The following is a 27789-nucleotide window of genomic DNA, read 5'->3' as shown; positions in this document are numbered from 1 at the left end:
TTGAATGGCGGCGCCCAGTAGGAAGACGTGACATGGATATTATCAAATTTGTTTTCTCGTTTTTCAGTAATCTTATGTGAATCTGTATATTTCATGCTTGAAAATGAGTAAAAGAAACCGAACTCCGTTCACTTTGAAATGTAAAGCCAAGGAAGCCCCAGCATTAAAGAAGTATCGAGCTGATGTTCTGAATTTTTCAAAGTCGACTGACGATCCAGAAAAACATAATGCGTTTCTAAAGAAGGATACGCCATTTTCAAGAAAACAAAAAAGAAAAGAAGAAAGAAAGCTTAAAAAAGCTCGAAGACACGCATTCAGATGTGGAAAACAGGTATTTACTCAATGAAAGTGTAATAGTTGTAGTAACAGAGTAACACATATTTCTTTTTCTCACTCATTACTCATGTTAGTACAGAGAGCAATATCAATAGCATGCAGACTATGGACCTACAAGACTAATGTGTGAGTTTAAGAAAGCTTTATACATACACTCATCGTAAAAATATTTTTCTAAAGCTTTCAAGAATTACTTCTCACTCTAGGCTAGCACCATCAAATTATTGTTCTTGCATCCTTTGAGAAAGTATAATTTTCAGTATGCAAAATTCTTTAAGTGCCAGATTGTTTCACTTAACGTGATGCTTTGACTAATCTGCAAGAGATGAAGTAACACAATTTCAAATTGAATATCACTGATTTTGGTAAATAATGTTTTTTTTTTTATAGATCAGGTTTTCTTTTATTCATCTTTAAATGATCATGGTATACACCACAAATTTGTCCATTATTGTTTTATTAAGATTCATTTTGATTGGAATGCATCTAATATGCCATCTATATGTATGACTAATAACTTGATGACACAAAGTAATATTGTTCTTGTTGAATAGCTGCCAACCATGCAAACTTGGATGGAGAAGAAAGAAGATACTTCAAAATTCAACACAAAGAAGAAACCTTTGGAAAAATTAAAAGAAAAGAAGAAGAAGCAGAGAGCCAAATCAAAAGAATTAAAAAAGCATAAAGAAAAAGATGTAAGTGAAAGAAATGAAAAAAAATATATATATATTTTAATACATATTAAAGATATTCCTTTTGTTCCTGATCTTTGACATTCTCTTACACCAAGATCTTCCTACATGTACCGCTGACTCCTAAAACACACAAAGTTTCATCTGTTACTTCACCTTTCATGAAACATCAGAGTCTTTCAATTGTATACTGTGAATTCCTTATATTACATGAGTGCTTAATTCCGTGATCCCATTGGTTTGTATCAAATCGCGAAAATATGAAATCGCGAACGTTGAACTTTACTCCTTAAAGAACATGTCTTATGTAACATGTAAACATCTCATTTGAGATAATCACAGTTTGCATCAAAGGTCAACCTCTGACTATGGAACACTTATAATAAATAAAGTTCAATACTTTTATAATTAACTACAATATCTGTCATTCCAATCAATACATGTGTTTCAGTATCTTACACTGAAATCATAATACTGTGGAATCATTAAAATTCGTGGGGGCCAATTTTCATGGATTGCTTAAATTTGACAGGTTCATGGGGACGTAATTTCGTGTATTATTTTATACCTACAAAAGAATTATGACTTTGTAACACTTATTTATTAATTCATGGATGATTTCAATTCATGGATGAGAGGTACCCACGAATTCCAGGAAAATTAATTGAGCCACCACGGAATTTAATGATTCCACTGTATTTATTCTATAATCATTCCAGGAGAGAGACAACAGAAAAGAACAGCTGTTGGATGACAACAGAAAGGAAGATAGAATGTTGAAACAGCTGGAGAAGAACCTTCGACTCAACAAGAGGAAGAGCAAGACTCTTCCCCAGGCGTTTGTCAACGATGGACTGGACTGTATCCTTGATTTGTTGCTAATTCTAATTTGATATGTCATCAGACATGTTAAAAGAATTGCCTGTATTTGAAGTTGTTTCTTTAAGTCTACAGTTTTTTGGGTTTTTTTTTGCACTAGTGCATAATGAATGTAATGGTGTATGAAGCCTTAACAGAGACCAGTTCTGTTGGATGTACTGGACAAACCTTCTGAAGAACTGGAAAATCTGGATGATGAGGAGTATGCTAGTGACGAAGATAAAGAAATAAGAAATAGAGGTCTAAATTACTTATTGGTTAATTTAGTTTATTAAGTTGGTTTATAACGTTTGCAAAATTTGAGTGAATAATCAATGTTTATAGTACTTGATAAGTAGAAACTCTCTTCATTTTCAAACGATGACAATAAAATGTTGTTTGAAAATTTATTAAAACCCATACTTTACAAGTACAATTATGTAAATAAGTAGCAAACCAGGCATGCTTTCTCTTTTAACCAGGCAAAAACAAGACAGATTCAGATGATGAAATGGAAGATGAAGAAGAGTATGATGATGATGAGAGTGATGAAGACATTGAGGAGGGAGAAGACTTTGAATTTAGTGATGAAGATATGGAATCAGATGTTGAAGAACAGCATCCAAAAATTGATGTTATATCGGACAAATCCAGCAATTTGAAATCAATTCTTTCTAAAGCAATCAGTGAAATTAAAGCTGAAAAGAAACAAGTGACATTTGATAAAGTTACTGACAAAGGCAAGAAAAAAGACAAAGAAAGTAAGGAATCAAAGAAAGTGAAGACGAAAGTGAAAATTGAAGAGGATAAAATTGACGTCAGTGAAGAAGATGAAGATATGGATGAAAATGTGGATGATGATGATTCATTTGAAGAGGAGGATGAAAATGCTGACATGTATGAAGAAGATGAGGATGATGTTGAAGAAGAGGAGGATAATGATGATAATGAAGATGATGATGATGTGGATGAAGAGGTTGTTGAAGTGGAGGGAGGTGATGAAATTGATGATGAACTGAATAAAGAGACAGAGTTTAAAGAAGACATCTATGGACGACTCAGAGACAAGGAAGGAAACATTGTGAAAAGTTCAGGACAGACAGGGAAATACATTCCTCCAGGGAAACGAGTGCAGATCAGTGATGAGAAGAAGAAAATTCAGTTAGAGAGACTACAGAAACAACTAAAAGGACTAGTAAATAGGTTGGATGACAAAATTTTTGTTTCTCTTCTGTTTTGATTAATACCCTAACTTTCAGAAACAGTTAAAAAGTAAAGTTGATAGGGAGCCTGACACAAGATTGCTTTTCTTGGTTGCTTGACTGGTTTGATGAATATTTTAAAACTGAACTTTTTTGCAGGGTGCTATTATTTTGCTGCTTTCAGGTTGTTTTTAAATACACCAGGTCTTTTAATACTTTTTCAGGGCAAGTGAGGCTAATATGTCCCAGATTTGTGCTCAGATAGAGGCTGTTTACCGTGGCAACAGCAGGGCAGAGGTCACTGAGGCTCTGTCGGCCATTGTTATTAATGCCTGTGTGTCGGTTTCCATGACACCAGAAAGGCTTGCCATGGAGATGATGCTTCTCGTCATCGTCCTGCATGGTAACATTGGAACAGAAGTGGGTAAGTCTAGACTTGTAAGCGTTGATATGATTGTGATTACAATTGACTGGTCTCAGTGCATTATTATTGATAAAGGCATTAAGTGCACTTTGTTTAAGCTGTCATTAAAAAATTGATACTTGCATTTTCTTTTATAAAACTTAACGTTTGATCTATCAAAAATCCACTTAAATTTACAAGTATGTATATATTTAGTTCCACAAAAGTGCAATTTATATAATTACTGTTAATGAGTTTACTAAAATTGATCAATCATTTATGAGTAAACTTTCTGCAGGTTGACATAAGATGCATTAATGTCTTGCATCCCATGTACCATTTGACTGTCCGTAATGATAACAAGGACACAGCCCACCATTACACGTGTTTTTCTGTACAGAAATGATCCAAATGCAGAATTAGTACACATTTCCATCACATACATTTGTAAATGTGTTAACAAAGCCTCTTTGTTTTTTAAGGAGCCATGTTCCTTCAAACCTTGGCACAAAAATACAAATCAGTTCGTAACCATGGAAACAGATTGGAGGACAAATCGCTGGACAATGCTGTGATGCTGTTTGCTTTCCTGTATACTTTTAAGGTGAACATTTTACTCACAGAATATAAAAGTCAATGTACATCAATAAACATAGTCTCAATAGAGAACATACAAATTTATAAAGCGAAAGTTCATAAAATCATTGTGAAAATTTACCATTTTTTTGAAAAGGGTTTATTGATTTCCTTGGAAATAGATGAATATGAGGTCCAAATATCAAGCATCTATTGTGATGGCAGATGCATTACGTCCAAAAGAAAAATACTTTGAAATAAGCAGATAACATAACTGTTAAGTAGAATTGCCTCATTGTAATAGATGTATTCTTTAATTGTTCTTTTATAAATATGCTTTATTTCTAATTTCAGGTGATTGATAGTACACTGATATTTGGAATCATTGATGATTTGGTGAAGTCGTTTCAAGAGAAAGATATCCAAATTATACTCCTTCTTCTGAAAAGTGAGTATAAAATGTTATAAAAATTGAAACAGAGTAGCTAGTCCATTAATCATGCTTTTGAAAATCTCTTTAAATGAGCTATAGGAACTATTATAGGTAGACAGAATTGATCAAATTAAGTTCAAATGAGATTAATTGATTGGCTTTATTTTTCGAAATGTTTTATATCTTATAATACAAGATTTGATTTTTTAAAATCAATTCATTGTATTTAAGTTGACTTTTAATTCTTATTCCTTGATAAATGATTGAAGAAGTACAACCTTAAGAGAATAAATTTACAATACTTGTTAGCATCGATAACTGGTATAGAACCTGCAACAAGCTGTTTGAAATCAGTCCTTTAGCAATGACCTTATTATTGCTTTGCCTCTTTCCCTAAAGATGTGGGGTTCTACTTGAGAAAGGATAACCCCAATGGCCTGAAGGACACGATCCTTGAGATCCAGTCTGCGGCCCAGGCCCTGGGGGGCAGGGACCAGTCCTCTCATGTCAAGTTCATGCTGGAGACACTGATGGCCATCAAGAACAACAACATGAGGAAGATCCCCAACTACGACCCAGAGCCACTGGAACATCTGAAGAAGGTGGCCAGAGGAATTCTGAGAGGTTCAATCATTGTTGTATAGCTTATCATACAAAATCTTGTATTTTCAGTCATCATGTATACGTTTAGGTCATATGAGTTACTAAGTTGACCTCCAGAGTTTTTGAGGTGACAAAATTCGTGTCAGTTATACTATAGAATGTAATCTAAATTTTTAATTTGCAAACTTTGAATTAGGAACTGTTAACAAACGGAGCCTTACTTCACATGTAAATGTCCACTGTGATTAAACTTCATATTAAACTGATTTTTCAGTGATTTTGTGAAATGATTTAAACATATGCCATATTGGCTCAGATGATAAGATCTCTTCTGACAGGAAGTACACTTGGAGATGGTCAGTTACACATTGGCCTGACTGACCTGATTAAAGCTGAGGAGAGAGGGAGGTGGTGGCTGGTGGGGTCAGCCTGGGAGGGCCCCACGGAGGAGAAACAACCCGCCCATGGCACAGGTCAGTAAAATTCTTATTAATGAATAAAACTTAAATGTGTGTACCATACATGCACATCAGGAAATTTTTGTGTTCAATTTATTTCAACTTCGTTTGCTAGTAATTTGTAGGAAAATCAGTTTGAATCAGATATTATTTTAGAAGTGTAATAAGAGAGAGAATTCATAAAAGTGACAAAAAATTCAATCATGGTACATATGTTTAGTTCACACTTTTCAACCATGGTCCTTGTGCTGAAAAATTATAATGTAGAAAGAAGGAGATATCGCTGACATAAAATAAGATTTTTTCTCAAAATTTTAGGAGGAGTGATGGTAATAAATAGAGGTTGTGGTGTGCTATGAAGACATGAAAATTCATGTTCAGTACCAGTTTTTTTTAAAAACTGATGATAAATCTTATACATTTGGTAAAGTCTGATTAGTTGTGTGTGTTTATAGTTGAGATGGAGTCTGTAGTGGGTGAGGTCAGCACTCAGCTGTTAGAGTTGGCACGGCGCCAGAGAATGAACACCGACGTCAGGAAGAACATCTTCTGTGTCATCATGTCCAGTCAGGTTTGTATTCGGGAATACTAGTACACGTCTGCAGTATATATTCTTTTTGTTTCAAATATTTTACAATTACCGGTACTTAATTACTGCAAAAATAAATCTTGGTACCAAATTCCCTTTTGATAGATGAATTGTGTGTATTTTCATATACAATGTATTAAGGTCATTTTATCAGAAAATCTACCCTGAAATGATAGTTTTATATTTATACAACATTATACAGTATTTTACAGGTACATGTATCTGTATTTTTTGTAGGATTACATTGATGGCTTTGACAAGCTGTTGAGGTTGGGCTTAAAAAGCCAGCAGGAAAGGGAGATAATTCACATCATCGTAGACCTTTGTCTACAGGAGAAAAAGTACAACCCCTTCTACATGCTGTTACTGCAGAAGTTTTGTCTCTATCACAGAAGGTTTCAGGTAAACTCTTTATTTAAAAAGCTAATGAAATTAACATGCTTTTTTCGAAATAGCTTTGGTATAAAATTCATACTTGTAAGTACTGTAGTTCTGCAGCTTGTTGAACACAGGCTGAAGGGAAAGATTTGGGTAATGCTAGCGTCACAAAACAGGTGACGATCTATTAATAACCTGGTTCCTATTTGTACGTACTCTGTTTGCTATGCTTCATTTTTACATGCATATACATTGTAACTTGGGAATAGACAGTTTATTGAGTATTATTTAATTTTTAAAAATTTTTTCATTGAGAAACATGAACAGTATTTGCAACGCATGATAATTGATCAATAAGACTCAAATAAACAATCTTGGGTTGACATACATAGAATGTGTTTTAGATGTCGACCCAATTTCTGATGTGGGACAAGTTCAAGGACATGAAGAAGCTGTCCCTGGTCCAGCGGGAGCACCTCAGCACACTGTTATCTCAGCTCCTCTCCTCCAAAGCCATGTCTCTCTCCGTCCTCAAGGTAGAAATTACCCTCAGATTACCACCCCCTCTTGTTAGATTTCCCCAGCCTTTGAGAGATGTTCAAAAGTTACCTTGTATGTTGCAAGTTTTTTTTTTCTAAAATAATTATTATAGTATAAATCTCATGATCAAGATTACATGAAAAAGAGTGGTACTACATGTATAGATTTTTCTTTTTCAAGATCATTTTATTTTTTCCCTAAAATTTAAAACTCTCTGAAGTTTACCGACTGTTGTACATGTACAATACATAACAATGTGTGTGTCATTATTGTCAAGGGTTTTGATCTTTAGTCATAAAAGTACATGCAATTGTAAACATTATATCATGGTTTAACATCCATACAGTAAAACACGGTTATAGCGAAAACGCTTATAATGAATTAACGCTTACAGCGAAGGGATTTTCATTCCCCATGACTTTATTACATGTTGTAAACCTGACGAATTAAGCTTATAACGAAGCAAAATGGCCCATCCCTTGCACTTCGTTATAAGCACGTTTTATCGTACTCTTGTGATTGTCGAGAATATATTTGGGGATTAATTGGAAACATGCACACAATGAGGTGGAATGAAGAAATAAGCAATATATTGTATATTGCAAAATCATAGATATTTGCAGTAATATTCTTTTTCTTTCCTTTACAAAAGGTGGTTGAGTTTGGTACATTGGATGTTCACATGCTCCGATTCCTGAAGCACCTGATGCAGAGTGTTCTGTTGGATTATCCAGAGGATGTGACCAAAGCAGTGTTTGAGAGGATTGCCCCTCTCACCAAACTACAGCATTTACACGAAGGACTCAAGTTATTCATGCAGCATTTCTTACTCAAGAAAAAAGCCAAGGATGTGGCAGATAACCCACTTTTAAAAGAACGAATTGCCATAGCAGACAAAATTTTATCAGCGAGTAAATCTCGCTCTCATTCTGAATTTGATGACTGATTATTTTTTTTAAGGAAAATAAAAAAATAAACAAACATTTGTACAGGTATAACCATATTCTTTCATGTAGTCTTTTTGTTCTTCATGGAAAAATTCTTTTTCCCTTCCTGCTATTCTTAAAATATTATAACAGGCCCCATGTTAATAACCTCATTAGGTGGTCTCCACTTTAAAATGTCACCAGAAACACATGCTTCATGTCACACGCAGAGTAATATTGTTGCAATTAAGCTGTGGTCTCGGTATATATCTGTCTGTTGGTCAAACGGGATATCAACAAGCAGGTATAAGTACATTCTGATGTAGAGAAAACAAAATGAAAACAAAGGTGATTCTATTAAAATAAACTTTAATTAAATATTTATGCATCACTTGTACCAGATCAACCTGATGTTTGACATGATATCTTCATGGGTTAATTACCCTAATTACCTAATTACTAATGCATAGAATGTGTTTCGTTTTAGATGAGATAAATTTGAGTACAATGCTTGTATACATATCATTTTCTAATATCTATAGTCTATTACACTATAAAATATTAAATTATTAACGAGAGGTTTTCATTTGTTCTTGTTTTAAAAAAAAAAAAACTACTTCCCATAAAACCACATGAAATGTTAAATGCCTTTACTAGGAAGAGTTTATTTTAAGGTAAAAATTTTTTTTGATTATCCTAAAATGTCGATTTTTTGGTTATGAAAAATATAAATCTTTATAGAAACAGGTTATCACTATTGCTGGTTATTGTAAAGTGGAAATGCTATTGGATTCTAATTTTTTACTTTCTACAATGTAATTCATGTATATAAGTAAAATGACATAATTGTTGATTCTCTAAGTTTCTGACATTCTGATATATTTACCATATAAAAAAACATAAAATATGTGTTTATTACTTATCAAATAATATCAAAATGTAACTAAATTATATTGGACTGATCTAACTTTTTGATATATAAAACACAATAATAAAAGTAAAACAAAAAGATGTGTTTGAAATCAATTAACAAAAAACAAAATTGCTTAATTAACAAATGCATGACAACATTGCAGTAATAATTAATAAACTGAACCTCATATTCCCTTGGAGCTTTATCAAAATAAGTAGATTGGGTACTATTCACGCTCCTTTGGTAGTACAGAAGAGTGACTAATTCATTTGATCAATGCCGGCAGTTAAAACTACAATCTGTTTCATTGTTTTGTGGCAGTTCTTGGATATCCGATTGGAAATTATAAATAAATGAAAAAGTAAAAAAAATATTTCTGTTACCTCTTCGATTAGAATAAAAACTGGCCAGACTCTGGTGAAATGATAATTTATATGAACAGAGAGAGATAAAGAGATGGGGGTTGGCAAAACAATTTTGAAATACAGAGAATGTTTCCTTAATCTATCTACATGCTTTTCCATATCCAACATTCACAACTAATATACATGTACTTGCAGGATGAAAATATCCACACTATATTGCGAAAATATATATATATTCAACATATTAAATATAAAAACATAATGCAAACATTTTGTTAGTTCTATCTAAAAAAAAAATTACACCAAATTTAGAAGGGTACATGAAATAGGTAACAAATTAAAAAATCTAACATGTTTTATTAATTACTCCATATGTTAAAGCTAGATGATTTAATGGCAGGAAATAAAATGTATAGCAACAACCACAAAGGTTTTGCCCATTTTTTGAAATCTCGTTCAATGGCAAGTTTGCCATCATGTTCCACCGAGAAATTTAAGTTTGGCAACTCATGTGTATAACCTCCATTTTTCTCTGTCCACAATCAGCATTGAATTATTCATTGGCAACTTTTTTCCCCCACAGAATCCAGCCTCTTGCAGACAGGGATGGTTAACTAATTGAAATGTGTGTAATTCAGGACCTAGACTAGATAAATATGTCTGTTAAGTTAATATCACAACCCGTGTTGTTGCATTGCCAAATGTTCTTTCATCGCGGTGACTGAAGATCTTCCACATAGTCGAAACCGTCTTGTTGGGAAATTGTTCTGTCTGTTGTCAAATCATCAAACTGGAAAGAAAACAAATACATGTGTATATAATAACTGCATATTGGAAAATCTGATATTTTTTTTTTTCCTGATGAAGTATTTTTTTGCTTTAAGTAGGATCAAACATTCCAAGTAACAAATCTCCAAAGATAACTCTTATTAAATATGTTTAGTATATATACTTAACAATTTAATTTCAAGCAACTATAAGTACATGTACATTTAAAAGTAAATATTCCATAAAAAATCTGATTTAACTGTAAGCAATGAAAACTTAAGTAGATGTTTAAGTAATCTCGTTTAATAAAACATAATGAAGTTTATGAATCCTATGTAATTTGCTCAATCCTATCAAAACATCAAGATTCAGCAAATACCAACATTATTATCAGACAACACTGTTTACGCACCCCACTCCTTTCACTCCGCAAGAGGTCGTCAGCTTCAATGGAGATGTCCTCGATTTCCTCGTCTATTTCTTCCGCTATACTGCCGTTCTGTTCCGACCGCTGCTCCGATTTACTGAAGGTGTGTGGACTCTTTGTCAAACTGCGACTACAAAAAATTATCTTTTTCTCAATCTTTTTACAAAAAAGTAAACATTTGCAAGTTCTAAACCAGTTCCTTAATCAATATTTATCTCAATTTAATTCCTTATAGAAAGAAAGAGCCTCACCCTGAGCTTTGGAAGTCATCCTCATAATCATCATCTGCAAGAAACATCAAATGTCACTTTCAACTTGAAAAAAATCATTATCCACATGAAAAATTTATTACTGGTTATTTTCAAAATGCATTTTATATTTTTATGTTCATGGATATAAACATAATTATTTTAATTATATAAATATTCATTTGTTGAAAATTCATAATCATTTGATATTCACTTATAAACATTGAAATTTTAAAAAATTTATAATACTGTGTATAAATCACTAAGTCTTAATCATGTACGGTATATAGAATATTATTAGGACAGTGATAGAGTGTGAAAAGTATACATGTGCATTCAAACTTGTTATACACTGCATCAGATACTGGTAATATTATCAATATATCAGATTTTAAAATGTCCTTAAAGCAGAAAATTTTCCGATAATTAATTTTTATTAATTAATTTTAAACTAAAATGTTATTTTCAGGGTCGCATTGCATACTAGTATATTTTATTGTCATCCCAAAACTTCCAAAATCATATATTTTATTAGAAAACTGAAATGCTAATTAAGTTATTGATTGACAGTGCAAAGTGAAGTTAGCCACACCCACCACCGTCCAGACCTAAGTCGGCCATTCCTCGATCCACCGCTCGCAAATTCTCTTCCTCACTTTCCACTGAAACACGAAACAAAATACAAGTTTTATTTTGTTCCTTGCTTGGCCTGCTGGTTATAACTTTAATATCACACTGTGAATTTATTCAAATATTTTCTGCGACTTAATGCCAATCAACACTTCAACATTGCTGGTCCAATGTGCTATAACAAAGCATATGTGTGCATTTCTTTTCTTTTTTATCAAATACCAAAAAACAAATTTAAAGAAGAAAATATATACCCAAAGGTTTAAAAACGTTTTTTTTTAATTTAACACCACCTAGAAATCCCAGATATGATACACTGCCTTTATACCACATCTACTGACTGCAAACAATGCAGTTAAGTACATACCAATGAATGGATTGGAATATAAACGGTCTGCAAAAGTGTCATTACTTTATAACAATACAAATAATAAACAACACTAATTCTAGACACAATATCTGTACTAAGAAGGATTTTAGAATTGAGCTCTTCCAAAGATATAGACTGAAAATTAAATTTGAAACTTTTCGCTGTGTGTGGAAATTTTCAGAGTAAAAGCAAGCACAGTAAAAATACCTGGTGCATTTTATTCAAGGAAACAAAAAATAAAGCCATGCCATTGGGTCAAAAGCACGGTATAAAAAATGTACCAATTTCCATAAATTCGCGAATCTGTCCAATCCAATGAACAAATGTTGATGAAAGTTTGTGTATTGCTGTCAGTGTACCCATATCAAATATTTTCGAAAATTAATTCCATCCTAATTTTTGACAGCCACTGATTTTGTTATTTTGTGAAGTGCCTCGTGTATGTTAAATACTTCAAATTTTCACTTATTTTTTATGACCAAGTAAATGTACTTACATGATTTGCGTGTTTTGGAGGGGGTGAGGTTAGGGAGACCTGAGAGAGAGGACTGGAGACTGTGACCTTGACCTGACCCGTTTAAGGAGGGCTTGCCGTCTTTCCCGCTGTCACTACTCACGCTGCTGTTGGCACTGCTCACAAAGAAACACAACGGAAAAATTTACATTAATTATTGATTAATATAAACATTTGATAATTACAACGAATATATATGATTTGCCTAAAAAAAAATTATACATGAAAAAATGCACATTAAGATAGGAAATAAGGTAACAGTGAACGAAATGTTTACAACATCAAATGCAATATGCAGTATGAAAAATCACAAATGGTCCACTGTTTTTAATTAAGAAACAGTTTTTTTTAATGCAAAACATTTTTTTTCAAACTTGATCCCTCATTTAAATAAAAAACTTCCTTATATGTAAAATATGTTAACACAATATTGTAAATCCAAACTCTTAATTTGCTAGTCTTATTCTTTCAAGAATACCATTATCAACTTAAATGTAATATATCACTTTTGCCTTTAATTAATCAGCATATAATTTTATATTATAAATCTACAAATACTGGACAAAAGATTCTCCATGGATTTCAAACAATAGATATCATGCTTATAAAAATGTCATGCTATGTGGTTGTGATTCTAAAATAATTAATTTTTTTTTTTTGGGGGGGGGGGTTATCTCATGCATGCATTTTTGAATCATGCAAATTATATTTTCTCTAGTTTTGCTCAGTTATAGGTTAAATATTTCCCCCAAAATATCATTTATTCAATATTTCCCAAACACATCGGTCTACTGAAAAAGTATTACTGTATTAATTAAACTGAAACAAAAAAAAAAGAACCTTTCTAAACAATCGATATCATATTTTCGAAATCAAACCCTTCGACTTCTGAACAGAAAAAAACAAAAAGATAATAAAGAACAAACAGTCTGTCAAAAAAACTAGAGTCTGAATATAAAGAGGTATGCAATATAAAGGCTACTCTGATAGTAACAAAGTCAATAGCTCACACAAACACACTATAAGGGAAACAACTCTGGACAGGGAGCTACAGAGTGTACTTGGGTATAGGGACACACTATTAAGCACACAATTAGTGACCGGGGAAGTCCAGTTTACTTCTCTGAACTATGTGGAAAAGAAACCTAACACAAATGTTTGAAGATAACCTACATAAAAAAAAAATTATACACTACTTTATTAATTTCTTAATTGTTCGATTTAGCAGTGAATTCATAATTCTATTGTGTCATTAAAAATATAAAAATCTAGTTACCCCCTTCAAAAAGAAAGAAAGAAAAAAAACCCTTAACCTCATCTACATTTTCATAAACATTATCCATAACCCTAATCTGTTAACATCCTATATCAGTCAGAATAATTAGAATCTTTCTATTAAAACCAAATGATTTTGATCTACTTATACCTGTTAATCTTCATGAGACTCTACAGGAGACCACGTGGCTAGTTTTTATTGCTTTACTATAGTAATATTATGCACTAAAAATGGTAGGCACGCTACACATATACCCATGGATGTACAATGATATTTGATTAGTGTGCACATGCCAGTGTTTCTTAGTGAGCTTTATATATCGATACATTTTGTACTGAGGTCTGTAGCACTGCATACATTCAGTGCATTTTGACTCAGGTGATTGGTGCATGCAACCAGCTCAATAGATTGACAATGACAAAATCTGTCTGAAAGTGCATGTGCACTCAGCCAAGATTAACTATAAACCTGATGGCTAATTACATATATCCATCTACTGTAAGATAAATGCAAATTGCAATGCCGTGCAGATGCTGATTTTTTATTCTTTAGGAAAGGTATTAATAAAGAGAAGTATATGCTACATATAGAAGTATAGAAAACATGATGAAATTTGGTGGGTGTTTGAATTTTTTGAAAAGATTAGTTCAGAGTTTTTGGACTGAACCCCTGGGCCAGTCGTAGAATTAATAATCACGCATATACCACAGTACAAAATCAAACCTGCGGAGAGGCGAGTACACTGGGATTTGGGATGGCCTGGCACCCATGCCCCTGCGACTGTCCAGCGAGGTCTCTGCCATACTATTTATAATGTCCAATCAAATGAGTATGCTATTTATAATGTCCAATCAAATGAGTATATTTTTGGTTAACAAAAAGAGCAGGGGTTAAATAACCTGAAAACTTCCACAATTCCCATGCACTGAACATGAATCAGTAGGTATATATACATGTAAATGATTATATAAATATATACTGGTATATATTTTTCTTACATACAAATTATAAGAATGTAGAACTATTAAATTGAGAAAAAGTCAGAATATAAATTTTGAAAAAGGCAGCAGATTATATATTATATATATGTAAGCAGGAAATCAGACTGATTTATAATCAGAAAAATTATTGAAAATTCAGATATATATTGAGTTTTAGGAAATACATGTATAAGAAAATGAAGTATGAGCACTGTTGCAAATGAATAACAATTAAAAAAAAAACAACCTCTACATGTATGTATGAAATGTATGAATACCCCATAAAATAGTATGCAGTATACATGCAACCTTGGATTCAAACAACATTACATCTACATGTACATATAAGTGAAAAACATAAGTCAAAAATCAACAAGCTGTGTTTATATATAGCATTTGCTTTTGTGATAAAAAAAGATCCCATGTTTATCTTTTAAAAGCAATTTTTTCCACAAAGGGGGAGACAACTTACGTTCCTAATCCTTTCAATCCTCCACTAGGTGGAACAGGATCATCAAAGAAAGGATCCTCTTCCACGTCACTTCCGCCAAGTAAATCCACCTCGGCGTTTGGCTTTTTACGCTGATCTTTCAGACTGGACTGGAGATTTCGTTGATTTTTGGCTTCCACAAACTCCTTTCTTTCGTTTGTCTGAGAGTACAAAATAACAAGATATATAACAAAGTGTCACATGATCAAATAACAAGATATATAACAAAGTGTCACATGATCAAATAACAAGATATATAACAAAGTGTCACATGATCAGTGCACCAACTTTCAACACAACATGGAAACAAAGTTGATGTATATAATCTCTTATTTATGATTTTTTTTGCATGATTTAAAAAGTTACTCAATTTAATAGAAACTAATACTTCCTTTTTTTGCCCTTTAAAAGGGAGAAATTTTTTAAAAATCATTCTTTACAGTCAATGTTCACAAAGTTCACATGTACAGATATTATCAGTGTAAACGCAGCCTCCGCCCCCCCCCCCCCCCCCCACAACCCGCTGCCTGAACCCCCTACCTTGTGAGAATTAACCAGGTCTGACACATCTCCAGAGATGACCGTCCGACACTGTATGAAGAGTCTCTTGTACATCTTTAGGAACTCGTCAAAATCTATGCCTGCATGGAAAACATAAATACAAGGTTTATTTTTTATCATATACCAATACCTTGAAGTACAGCAAAATTGTAAATAAATTCAATAACAGTTATAATTATCAATTTATAAAATTGTCAGCCTATAGTATAATTACATTGTGAAAACCACATACAACAAAATTAATACAGAGTTCCTAATGTATCTACTGAAGTCCTCTCAACAACAAAGAAATGCAGAGCATGCAACATTTATACACATATTCCTTTCAGTCTGTCAACAAAGATATCGAGGATAGCTTCACTAAGACTGCAAAAGCATTCCAAACTCTCACAAAGCTGCTATGCAATGGCCAAAATCCCATCCTTTCTATGACATGCTTTATCTTATATTCCCTATACATGTAGCTGTTGGCGTAGACATTCGAGCAACCCACATGCATCCACTATTCAACTAATTTCACATTTCACATTTCACTTACAAATTTCGATCATTACATAAAAAATTATCTTAATTTTTACTACATCTCATAAACCTAAATAAATGTTGCATTCGGAATTCATGTGAAAGGTTCTACAGCAGAAAAAGGAAGCCGACATGACTGTTCTCTGACATTGTCTGTGGAATTTGAGAAGTCATTTACAACATTTCAACATCTTGCAGGAAAGCTGGAATATACTTACGCAAAGCCCCAGACTTTGCTGTAGGAAATATTTGCATAAAATTGTTAAAACTACCTCTTTTGACATAAATTTTTTGTCTTTCTTTAAAGAGAATACATTGTTCATAAAAGAATTGATTTTAGAAAATATTATTAGCACAAGAAATGCTTGGATTTGTTTGTTATTAAATCTCAAATGTACTTACAGCTACTGAAATCGGTATCTGCTACTTTGAATTCTTCGTTCACATATCTTTCTATCATATTCCTTGAAAGGGTAAAAAAATAAACATTCACTGAAACTACAATCCTCATTACAAGATGAAGAGTAAAAACATGTACATTTAAGACTACCGTAATCATTCTATTGCAAACATTCTTAAAATTCTATCACTTAAGAAATTGTTTTTATCATCAGATACAAACTTTCATTCTTTATTTTTTTTTGTAGTAAGGATGATATTAATAAGGTTAATCCAACCCTATTAAAAAATCTTGTGGTTTTTTCCTGAAATAAAATTTTCTCTGTAATTTTGAAGCCAAAGTGATGACCAAAAATTCAAAGTTTAGTTAATAATCTTTAAAACTGAACGTTTTAGAGCACAGCTTTTTCTTACTTCACACCATTCATTTCCAAGAATATTCCTTCTGGAAACAATTTTGGCAGAGTTACTTTGTACATATTCCTATACAGAGTATTTACATTTGAAAAGTTAATTTTCAATCTTCAAAGTAATATCAGCCAGATGTTGTCTCATGAAAATAAACCACAAACCTACCCATAAAACAAGTATCAAAGTACTAAACACATGCATTAATGAAACACCTACACATTAAATCCAGGACAGATGTCAATAAAGAGATCCCTCAATTCATTTTTGTCTATACCGCCACTGTGATCCTATAAAAGAAACAAAAATCAACCAAAAAATACACAATTTTTTCACTGGTCACCAGGCTTTTTAATGGTCATGAAATTGAGAATTCTCACTGTCACACTGGACCAATATAAGAAAAGGAGATGATTTAAAAATTAACTGGCCTAAAGAATAAGTGGTTTTCACAAAGCACTAGCCAAAATGTTTAATTCATGTGGTCCTAATTAAACCATCAATTTTTTGTAGGCTTTAATTTCTTTCTTCACGTTCAGGAATTACCAGTTGATCACATTTTCGATATTATTTCTGGATATAAATTTGCTTTTTGAACATAACATTAATCTTAACCACTATTAAAAACTATTAAATAAGTTTTATACTGCACCTTATCATAATAGTTGAATTTCTGTTTTGCTGCTGAAATTTGTGCAGGGGTAAGATCCTGTAACACAAAACATTTCTCAATCTTATTTATCTGAATATGTATCAAAATCAATATTTTTTAAAAATATCATATTGATATTTTTTAGTTCAAAATTAAGATATGTTTTAGGATATATTTCAATTCTTACTTTGCATTCAATTTTCATGAGTTCACGGAAAATAATATAAAAATCAATTACTTTGATAAAAAATTTCTAATGTCAACCTTTGACACAATTTGAAACATATACAGTTGAACTTCGATATCTCGAATACAATGGATATGTCAAAGCGATTTGTAAGTCCCAACCACTTATTTTTGAAGTATTTTACCCTCAATATCTCATATACTCAGATATCTCAAAGTTTTTAGACAGTCCCGTCTCATTCGAAATAACAAAGTTTGACTTTATATGTACCTACTCAAAAAAACCTCTTCCCCCCATCAAAACACTTCAAAAATCCCCAACTCTCTATGAAGTCTGTGAGATTGATTCATATTGTATAACTCACCTCTGAGATTTTTGTTTGAGATGTTGTGTTTCCTGAAACAACCACGCCCAGAAGGGGTCCTTTAGGGGGACCATCTGACTCCACAATATTTAACTCCCTGGCTAACTGCTGCCTGCTTCCATTGTCAGGACCCTGTTGAATTAATCCAATGAACTTGCAGGTAAAATGGATTAGAAAATTCAGCATAAACTTTCAATAAAAAGTGGTGCATTTTTAAATAAATTTGTATTGGCTAATTATAGATATGTAGATTTCCATGATATATTGGTTTAAACATCTAATTTAATTAGAAAATAAATTCAAACACAAATTTTTTTTCAATTTTTTTATGTGTCACATATTACATACCAAACCAGCTTCTGGTTCAAATACGGCTAAGGTGTAGTCTAAGTTGAAAAATTCCAGGAATTCTCGGACAAGTCCTGCTACCGCTTGACCTAATTAAGACAGGACAAAACCCAAAACCCCATAAAGTATCACTTCATGTAGCATAAACCATGCATGTCATTTGAAAAAAAAACCCCAGTTTTTACATAAGTACTTAAAGAATCAAAGTATAAATTGTACACTGTGATCTCATTGTCAGCATGCAATTAAAAAGAAATTCAATACATTCATTTTGATTCTCTAATCTAATGGATTTAATTAACATTAAGATTGCTGTCTATGAAAAAGTTGTGTACAAGCTCTAATCAAAGGCACATGCATTAATTAATTAATGAAACAAATGTGGCTACTAAAAACTAGAGATTGCAAGAATCCAACCACAAAACAATAAAATTAAATCAAAAGAAGTTGAATCAATGTCTTACCCTCCTTTGTGCTTAAATATTGTTTCAATGAAGGATTGGTATTTCCCTGTAGGGAGAGAGAGAGAGAAGAAAACAATATAAAATATGCAAACACTCACTCTTAACTTTTTATTTTTTTCACTGTAGCACTCTCAAAGGTTCAAAATGAGCTTTCCTGTATGTATCACAGGCAACTCAAAAGTCATCCATGAAATGTGTTGTCACTTGTACCAAATTAACTTTCTTACTCCATGACAGTAATAAAATGTCAACGAAACAACTTTTAAAAAAATACTGGTACATCTTCTTGTCTGTTAAATGAACACTTTCTGTTGGCAAATGGCTCTCTATTTTTTTTTCTTTCATTTGACTTTCAATTTATGCTAACTAGGAAGACGATTAACAAAATAAGATTTATTTTATATTGTAATATCGCATACCTGACTTTGTTCTTGTTCCTCCAGTGCAAGGAATACACTAGCTCGAAGCTGTGCCTATAACATAATGAAGAAGAGATATAAAATGTAGTATATATCATAAAAAAAAAGGTATCTTATATGACTATATGAGCATAATATACATTCATATTTTATTTTTTTAACTTCTAAAGAAATGTTCAAAAGAAAAACTATTACGGCATATATTGGTATAGAAGTCATGATTAAAAACTTCTTAAATACAAATATTAAATATTAGCTTTTAAGATGCCTGCTACTAGCTGCAAACCAACTTAAGCAAATCATTAGCAATGAATCTCAATGTGGAATTATTATTTACAAAGCTTTCTGATACTCTTTTATCTGGATCGCAAGATATCTACCAAAACATAAGATTACTTTGATTACATCTTTTGATTCAGACAATAGTACGTTTTGTTGTGTGACAGTCAGGTCGGTTCGAATACCGGCGCCAGATAGCTCAGTTGGTAGAGCACCTGACTAGAGATTCAGGGGGCCCGGGTTCGAAACCCGGTCTGGTCCGTCATTATTTCTCCCATCCCGTTACAGTTGTATGCCAATTAGTTTCAACCTTTGAATGACTATGTATAAAGTTTAAACACTTTTAGGTAATAGCCTGTACATCACGTGCTTTACAAAAATTATGCGAAGCAATACATTTCTGTTACAGAGTTTTACATTGAACCTATTTAGTTCCTGCTACTGCAATTCTTTGCCCCCCCCCTTTTATTTAAAAGTACCGTAAATATTGCTCTACATGTAACTTCTTGATTGTACATATTTGCCAAAAGTTCTAAATACTTGGTACCAATTCTATTTACTTTTATAAAAAAAAATAATTTCTTGATTTAACATTCGGTCATGAAAACAAGCATAAACCCTTTCCCCAAATTGTGCCATGTGTGCGATAACCTAAAATCTTGTCTCTGCATGCCTGCATTTAAAATTCACAGGGTCAATAAACGGAAATGCACCAGCGTTGAATATTAAAAATCGATTATCATATGCATACGCTTGATTAAAATTGATGCCATATTTACCCTTATTTTACCCAGTACACCATTTGCCTCAAGTGTTTGAGCCACAAGATCTCTCAGTTCAGTATCCTCGTCCGCCGACATGATTGTTTATTATGGTTATGCTTTGTGCGCATGTTTACTTGTGAGGTGTGTACTTAAATCGCCCCATTTGTTAACCCATAACACATTTTACTGAAATTGACGGGGTTTATCCCAACTCAATATTGAATGAAATAATATTCGGTCAATATTTTACCACAAACATAAAACATAACAACGTTTTAGCCCATGAAAGAATCGAAAGAAAAGTAGATTTTATAAAGAAAAGTGTTTGGTGTTCAAATTCACCGGAAACCTATTTGTTTGTTCGATACTTTTCGGTTATGTTGTTTGAATTAATATGAAGAACGCAGGGAACCCGAAAGTTCGCAAAATGAGTTCATGGTTTGTTGCCATAGATTCGTCCAATCAAATGTTGGTTTTCTTTGACTCGGCCAATGAAAAAAATTTCCACGTGACAAAAGCCGGCAAGTTCAAAGATTTATTTTCTTACAAGCTTTCGACGAGAGAAGTTGCAAATTGTATTCGTGCAAAATCTACTGAGTTACTTTTATATATTGTAAGTATTCCTAACCTAACTTGATGATTATATTGATTTGAAAAGATTGTCATATCGTCTTATCTTAGATTTACTGTAAAAAAAAAAAGATCAAGATTTTGTCATTTATTTCATCCCCCCCTTTTTTTTAATTTTAGATATAAATTGATGTTAACGTTTCTAATTAAAAAAAAAGCCTCTTTAATTGAACTAATCAGAGACATAAATAACATTGTTATTTATTTTATGTCTCTGAACTAATTTTTCATTTCGATTTTTTAAATTATGGGTTTAAAAGGTTATTAAATGTATGCATTGTGTTACGTTTTAAAAAAAATAAGTGATAAAGTATCCTACATGTATAAATTTGGATAAATATAAACGATTTATAATTATTGAATATGTAAGCAAATTTCATTACAGATTTTCACGCCTCCGTCCCAGAGATCTTTTTTTCGAAGTCATCACATTCTGTTACTCTTATACATTCCTGTTTTAAAAATTGAAAATGCCAGCCAACGAAAACAGAATAAAAACCTACAAAAACAAAGGCAGAGATGTTGATGTAAGTATATATCAAACCCAAGAAAAGATCTCCTGATTTTTTATTTTCTTGTCATTATTCTACCATTATACACAATTTAATTATAGATGCTGAATATCTTTCTGTGTATTGTGAATATTAGACTACATGTTAAATATGCCCTGATTACAAAAAATATTGTATTTGAGTTTTGTATTACATCAACTGATTCCTACCCTTTGGAATAATACGCAGGAAATGAGGCGGCGAAGAACAGATGTTTCGGTTGAGCTCAGAAAACAGAAGAAAGACGACCAACTTCTGAAAAGAAGAAATGTTGCTATCGAAGAGGATGATGAGCCAACAAGTCCTTTAAAAGACAACTCCAACAAGGTATGATGATCTTGGAGAAAGAAAACCCATTCCATTGTCACATGCACATTTTAACTCAGATTCCCAAATTTCTATCATTTATTATATAAACATTTCAGTAAATTTTAATACTCTTGACCCATTATTAACATTGAAATTATTTAGTTAGCTTCCGAGATGCATGACTCTAAATGTAAAATTTCTCAAGATATGTAAAATTGTATATTTAGTAGAAATGTATATTATTTAAGTTGAAGCTTTCTCAATCATGTATGTTGGCCAAGAAAATGGTGTATCAGGTGCCCAAAATGTCAGGTCAAATGCTGATACATTGATTTAATTTTCATATTGAAAGGGGAGTAACTGAGTTTTCATTTCCAAGTTAAAAGTATTGAAATTCAGTTATTCCTCTTTACAAATCTTGCAATAGAACAAGAATTCCTGCCTGAAGCATTATCTTATGATATATTTTTTTTGCCTTAAAGAAAAGGGGTAAGACATTTTTTTTTTTAACAATTCTTCTCTTATGTTTGAAGGGTCCTGGATTGACTCTTGTGGAGATCATCGCTGGCATAAATAGCACGTCACCTCAGACCCAGATGCAATGTACGCAGGCAGCCAGAAAACTTCTCTCCAAGGAACGAAACCCGCCCATTGATGACATCATTCAGGCTGGAGTTATACCTAAAATGGTGGAGTTTCTAGGTCACAACGACAGGTTGTTAATTTTTAGAAGGATGGAAAAATTGTCATCATGCCGTCCATTATCTCAGATTTTTTTTTTTAAATTTGGTTAAGTTTGAAATTAAAAAAAAAATTACATAAAAATTCTCCTAGAGAAAACTAACCAAGTCCTTATCTTAAATATTATTTTTGGAAATTTTTATGCATTGCTCTTGATTGCAGGCCTGAGCTACAGTTTGAGGCTGCCTGGGCCTTGACAAATATCGCCTCGGGAACCAGCAACCAGACCAAGTTTGTGGTGAAGGCTGGGGCCGTCCCAAACTTTGTAAAACTTTTATCCTCACCCCACCACAATGTGTGTGAACAGGCTGTGTGGGCGCTGGGAAATATAGCAGGTAAGGCAAAGAAATTTTAATCTTTCATTCTTCAGACCAAATTTTATAAATTATCAAGAGGCATTTTGGGTATTTAATTTGTACATTGCAATATTTGAAAGGGAAATAACTCCGTTTCCAATTTTATTTGAAATTTGTAGTTTTTGAGTTATTCCCCTTTTTAGTTCGGAAGTAATGGCAGCTCAAGCTTAGAAACAAGTCACTTATTTTTTTACCTCACAATAAACTAAGTTATAAGCCATGACTCTATACTACATTTTGTTGGCATGCACAGTAGCTCAAATAAACATGTTCACCAGGTTGTTAACATGGGCCTTTCTTAAATTTTGTTACTACACTCACGGTGGAAGATTTTTTCACTGTGACCATCATGTTTTGTAGGTGACGGTCCTGATCTTCGTGACTTTGTGACAGAAGCAGGAATTGTGGAACCCCTGTTGAGACTGATTGAGACGGACACACCAGTAAGTAAATAAAAAATTGCACATATGGCACTGGCTAACTAAATTACCCCTTGACTGATTTTGTAAAAGTACTCTAGTTATATAAAGATATGCAACAATGATAATGAAATCCAAGAAGCAGAAGTAAATTGCAAACCGGTTGAAAAAAAAAAATTATGACATGCAGCAGACGCTAGAGAGCCAATATGAATAATTTTTACGTCTCCGAAAAAGAGTAGCTCTTCAGATAGATTGAAAAGTCTGGTCCCTCGGCACTGATAGTCATCTTTTCACTTATGATAAATTTTATTATGCCAATAGGCTGGTTTTCTGAGAAACATTACGTGGACATTATCCAACCTGTGCAGGAACAAGAACCCTCCTCCCAAGTTTAAGGTGGTGCGACAGTTTCTGCCCACGCTGGCGCGACTGTTACATCACAGTGACAGGGAGGTGTTGACCGACACCTGCTGGGCTCTGTCTTATCTCACCGACGGAACCAACGACAAAATCCAGGAGGTGATAGACAGCAGTAAGTACACTACAAGTTTTCTACTCTTTTGATTTTATTTTGGCTTGCATTACCACTAGGGCTGGTTTAAAAGAGACACAGGTTTTCAATGCGTTTTCTTGTAAAGAATGTTGAAAATTTTGAGTAAAAAATGAACGATTGATTCTTTTGTTGTTAAAAATTTACTGTTATTAAACAGTCATTATTTTGAAATTTGAAAATTCTTCTGTCTTTAAGAATAGCTTTGTGGTAACCATTTAAGAAAGAAAATAGCTTTAACTTAACTTCCTAAAGCTTTCTACCTTATTTACACTTTCCATACTGATGTTTTCACATATATATTATTATGCTGAAATTTTAAGTCGACTTGCATTTCAGATGTTGTGACCAGACTAGTTGAACTTTTGAACAGCAACGAGGTGTCGGTGATAACCCCCGCCCTGAGGGCGATCGGAAACATTGTGACAGGTGACGACAGCCAGACGCAGTGCATTCTGGACCATGGGGCGCTCTCGGCATTTCACAACCTCCTGAAACACCATAAGATCAACATCCAGAAGGAGGCCGCATGGACGATCTCGAACATCACGGCGGGGAACACCCAGCAAATCCAGCAGGTGATCGACCAGCAGCTGTTACCCCCAGTACTGGACATCCTCACCAAGGTAACGCAACATGCCGCGATAAATGGCTATGTTTCGTCGGTTATGTGATGTAAAATTATTGGTTCTCATATGTTTTACATGGCTTTGAGGTTGACAATACCCATTTCTGGTGTGATTTTGTAGGGGATAGGGACAAAATTATCCCATTTGTGATATAACAAGAAAATTTGTTAAAAATGTGTATCTGTCTATCCATCCAAATTTTTTTATGCTACTAACAATTGATTTAAAGATTGTTGAAGTGTAAACTGCCCAACACAGTTTATATGAATATAAATTCTATTGTCTACAGTACCCGTTCGTATAAAAATCGGTAGACAAATTTTCACATGCATTTTATTTCATTTTTACAGGGAGATTACAAGAGCCAGAAAGAGGCTGTGTGGGCAGTGACCAACCTGACCTCAGGAGGTACCGTGGAACAGATCGCCTACCTGGTCCAGTTGGGGGCCATCAAGCCCCTGTGTGACCTCCTGACCGTTAAAGAGGCCAAGGTCATATTGGTTATTCTGGACGCTCTCTCCAATGTTCTGATGGTAAGGCTGTAATTGCTTTGATTGAAATGTGCTAAATTAGTTAAAGCAATATGAGCTGCATCTTTTATGTTGAATTCCTTTTTTACTAAAATGTTCTTTTCTACTAAAATGACAAAAATATCAAGGTTTTTAAATTTCTGTTATCCATATTTTTGTGGAAAAGGTTGTTAAGAAGCCTTATTTGGAGCAAAATTGAATTATTGTCGTCCTGTACAAAAATTGATTTGCTATATATTCCTTAGAAGAGAAATATTTCCTTTGACAAAAATTAATGATTTTTTCATACCTTATTTATCATAAAAGTTTAAGTTACATGTAGACTTGTTATACAAGCAGATTTTTGCAGCAAAATAAAATTCTAAAAAATACAGCTCATATTGCTTTAACACATGATCTGAAATTAAAAGAGAGCGTATATGATTGTAAAGAGCAGTGTCTACAAAACTTTATTGGAAAGGAGTTCCAACCCACACTTAAATTGTAGACTGTACCTTGGTATCTAAATGAAATGCCAAATTACTGTTTTCTGAAAGTAAAATGACCCAAGATAGAAAATATTCCTGATGATGATTTAATGGCTATTGAAACTAGTTATGATGATCTGATTTTCTTTGTATTGAAACTTTTCAAATTGCCAACATCTATGAAATATAAAGGATTTTGACATGATTAATGCAAGTTGTATCATAGCCAAGATTTTGCACAATATGAATTCTATAATTTCATTACAACTCCTCAGCTTTGTCAGGAAAAAAACCCATTTAAATTTCTTTTTTGTTTGTATATTTGTAGGCGGCGGAGAAGTTAAACCAGCAGGACGTTGTGTGTGTGATGATCGAGGAGTCTGGGGGACTTGATAAAATCGAGAACCTCCAAAACCACGAAAACGAACACGTTTACAAGGCAGCCCTGGAAATCATCGAAAAGTGGTTCTCTGGAGAGGTGAGAGACCTAATAATTAATCTGATTTTAAGCCGGGCTCTGCTGAAAGCAGAGTCCTGGCTGTAGGCAGGCAAATCACCAGTTACAATAAATAGCACAACTTCAAAAGTAAACAAAAAACCAAACAGCGTCAAAGTAAAAGCTTCCGCAATACCAAATAGTTACACAGAGCCACGTTTTGTCAAAAGTGTTGGCATTTTGGTTTTTTTTTAATTTCGAGAGAATTGTCCATCTTTTTTAGTTGTCTTATTAATAACAGTTTAAAAACAAGACTATATATGTGGACACATACAATGTGCATGAATTTTCATAAACTACTTTGCTGCGCATTGAAGAAATTGGGATTGAATATATAACGCTTGTAGCAAAATTCAAGGCAGCAACTGTTGAATTTTTTTCGACTAGACAGACATGTTTGTTTATAGCCCCTTACAAAATTTGGTCGCTCTCTGACGCTTTGCCGACAGTAAAAGCATGAGAGAGAGATTTTCAGTCTTTAATACACAATATGCATAAAGACATACCAAAAAGGGCCCCGCTTTCAGTACTTTAGTACATGTACTCTGATTTTTATTTGGGGTGACCCATGTCTTGGGAGTTATCAAGTTAATGATAATATTTATGCCCCCCTTCAAAGAAGGGAGGGCATATTGCTTTGCTGCTGTCTGTCTGTCTCACTCTGTCTGTTGATCGGTTCACCAACAGTGTCTGTTTCTGTTCATTTTCTTTGCAGAGGTTGCACATACTGAAATGAAATATAAGTTACACTTTTATCATAAGAATATGTAGGTCAGGTTCATTTTTAGGCACAATCAAGCAATTTTTGACAGAGTTGTGCCCCTTGAACTTAGAAAAATTCCAATTATTTAAAGTTACCGTTCATTTTAATCGCAGAGGTCTCTAAGGGAGGGGGGCACAAGTGTTTCACAAACATCTCTCGTTAGTAATAAAATCAATCTTATTAAAATCCCCTACAAAATCTAAAAAAAAATTCTTCATGAAAGTTCTGGTGACCCTGTTTGGGATATTGTTGGGTCTTGCATTTGCTTATCAAAGAAGAGCAGTTTTACATGTCTAACTTTAAATGCATGAATTTTTTTGGCAATGATAATTTATCTTCTTTTTTTCTACTGTATACAAGGTTATTTCTCCCCCATGTAATTTTCATCCTTCTACACTTGCATTTCGTCCTGTCTTGAATTCGCCAAACACAGTTGTGTTTAAAGAGATAAACTTGAAGACATTAAAATTCGCTCAGTTTTAACTTTGCCCGCTAAAAAAGAGGGCAAAAGGGGCGAAAATAAAACGGGGGTGAATATTTTCATGTATACAATATTAAAATTGAAAAAAAAAAAAGGGGGGGGGGGGGGTAAAAATGATGTTTATTGTCGATTGCAAATTCTGTGACATTGAAAATTAAGATATTTGTTTTCCTTTGTCAGGAGGAGGACTCAAGTTTAGCTCCCACCACAACAGAAGGCGGTGCCTACCAGTTCAACGCCGCCGCCACCATTCCACAGCAAGGATTCTCCTTCTGATCTCCACATGTGATCTTTTATTGTGATACTCAAATCCAGACTCAGAGACTCGGATTTAAAAAAAAACAAAAAAACCTTGATTGTTATTAATCACGGAAATAGTTGATTAAGATTTGATGAGATGGAGTAATTTAATTTAGTGCTGCTCAGAGAATGGATCTCGGATTTTGGTGCAATCTCTTCCCTCCTTTATATATTGATATACATGAATTATGTGTTTTCTGTGAAATTGGAAATTATGAA

The 27789-nt window shown here is 33.2% G+C and overlaps 3 protein-coding genes across 6 annotated transcripts; 2 read left to right on the top strand and 1 right to left on the bottom strand.

Moving 5' to 3' along the window:
• The first annotated feature begins 4 nt into the window (after positions 1-4).
• LOC105330659 (nucleolar MIF4G domain-containing protein 1) lies at positions 5-8854 on the top strand. Its single transcript, XM_020068263.3, has 14 exons — positions 5-331; positions 891-1034; positions 1751-1892; positions 2055-2150; positions 2372-3092; positions 3316-3515; positions 3977-4098; positions 4425-4518; positions 4903-5127; positions 5445-5579; positions 6020-6135; positions 6391-6555; positions 6936-7067; positions 7724-8854. Exons 1-14 carry the CDS (start codon positions 104-106, stop codon positions 8015-8017), a joined length of 2814 nt encoding a protein of 937 aa, XP_019923822.3. The 5' UTR covers positions 5-103; the 3' UTR covers positions 8018-8854.
• A 998-nt stretch (positions 8855-9852) lies between these two features.
• On the bottom strand, positions 9853-20615 carry LOC105330653 (centrosomal protein 43). Of its 4 annotated transcripts, none has more exons than XM_011432505.4 (17): positions 20361-20615; positions 19303-19356; positions 18884-18929; positions 18420-18508; positions 18072-18203; positions 17521-17577; positions 17088-17158; positions 16464-16525; positions 16280-16297; positions 15519-15619; positions 14961-15139; positions 14232-14312; positions 12215-12348; positions 11327-11380; positions 10722-10755; positions 10456-10600; positions 9853-10065 (listed from the first exon to the last, which is right to left on the bottom strand). In XM_011432505.4, exons 1-17 carry the CDS (start codon positions 20439-20441, stop codon positions 9985-9987), a joined length of 1419 nt encoding a protein of 472 aa, XP_011430807.3. In that variant the 5' UTR covers positions 20442-20615; the 3' UTR covers positions 9853-9984. The 4 variants fall into 4 exon arrangements, with proteins under 4 accessions (XP_011430807.3, XP_011430806.3, XP_011430808.3 ...); XM_011432504.4 differs by having other exon boundaries at positions 11315-11380; positions 20361-20608; XM_011432506.4 differs by lacking the exon at positions 16280-16297 and having other exon boundaries at positions 11315-11380; positions 20361-20604.
• A 207-nt stretch (positions 20616-20822) lies between these two features.
• Positions 20823-27645, top strand: LOC105330652 (importin subunit alpha-5). The gene is made up of 11 exons (XM_034476009.2): positions 20823-20958; positions 21361-21502; positions 21716-21853; positions 22369-22550; positions 22739-22911; positions 23293-23375; positions 23676-23886; positions 24244-24530; positions 24884-25066; positions 25859-26008; positions 27451-27645. Exons 2-11 carry the CDS (start codon positions 21446-21448, stop codon positions 27544-27546), a joined length of 1560 nt encoding a protein of 519 aa, XP_034331900.1. The 5' UTR covers positions 20823-20958; positions 21361-21445; the 3' UTR covers positions 27547-27645.
• The last annotated feature ends 144 nt before the right edge of the window (positions 27646-27789 follow it).

The sequence above is a fragment of the Magallana gigas genome, chromosome 9, assembly GCF_963853765.1.
Source record: "Magallana gigas chromosome 9, xbMagGiga1.1, whole genome shotgun sequence".
Lineage (NCBI taxonomy): Eukaryota > Metazoa > Mollusca > Bivalvia > Ostreida > Ostreidae > Magallana > Magallana gigas.
Note: the sequence above shows the minus strand (reverse complement) of the source record. Positions and strands in the feature narration are given on the sequence as shown.

Excerpts from the sequence above, each read along its gene's own strand:
- LOC105330659 (XM_020068263.3), top strand. The coding sequence starts at position 104 with ATGAGTAAAAGAAACCGAACTCCGTTCACTTTGAAATGTAAAGCCAAG. Across the intron at positions 1,893-2,054 it reads TGTCAACGATGGACTGGACT|TTCTGTTGGATGTACTGGAC; the intron begins GTATCCTTGATT and ends AACAGAGACCAG. Across the intron at positions 5,128-5,444 it reads GGCCAGAGGAATTCTGAGAG|GAAGTACACTTGGAGATGGT; the intron begins GTTCAATCATTG and ends CTCTTCTGACAG.
- LOC105330653 (XM_011432504.4), bottom strand. The coding sequence starts at position 20,441 with ATGTCGGCGGACGAGGATACTGAACTGAGAGATCTTGTGGCTCAAACA. Across the intron at positions 18,509-18,883 it reads ATATTTAAGCACAAAGGAGG|GTCAAGCGGTAGCAGGACTT; the intron begins GTAAGACATTGA and ends TGTCTTAATTAG. Across the intron at positions 10,756-11,314 it reads CGACTTAGGTCTGGACGGTG|ATGATGATTATGAGGATGAC; the intron begins GTGGGTGTGGCT and ends TGTTTCTTGCAG.
- LOC105330652 (XM_034476009.2), top strand. The coding sequence starts at position 21,446 with ATGCCAGCCAACGAAAACAGAATAAAAACCTACAAAAACAAAGGCAGA. Across the intron at positions 21,503-21,715 it reads ACAAAGGCAGAGATGTTGAT|GAAATGAGGCGGCGAAGAAC; the intron begins GTAAGTATATAT and ends AATAATACGCAG. Across the intron at positions 22,551-22,738 it reads TTTCTAGGTCACAACGACAG|GCCTGAGCTACAGTTTGAGG; the intron begins GTTGTTAATTTT and ends TCTTGATTGCAG.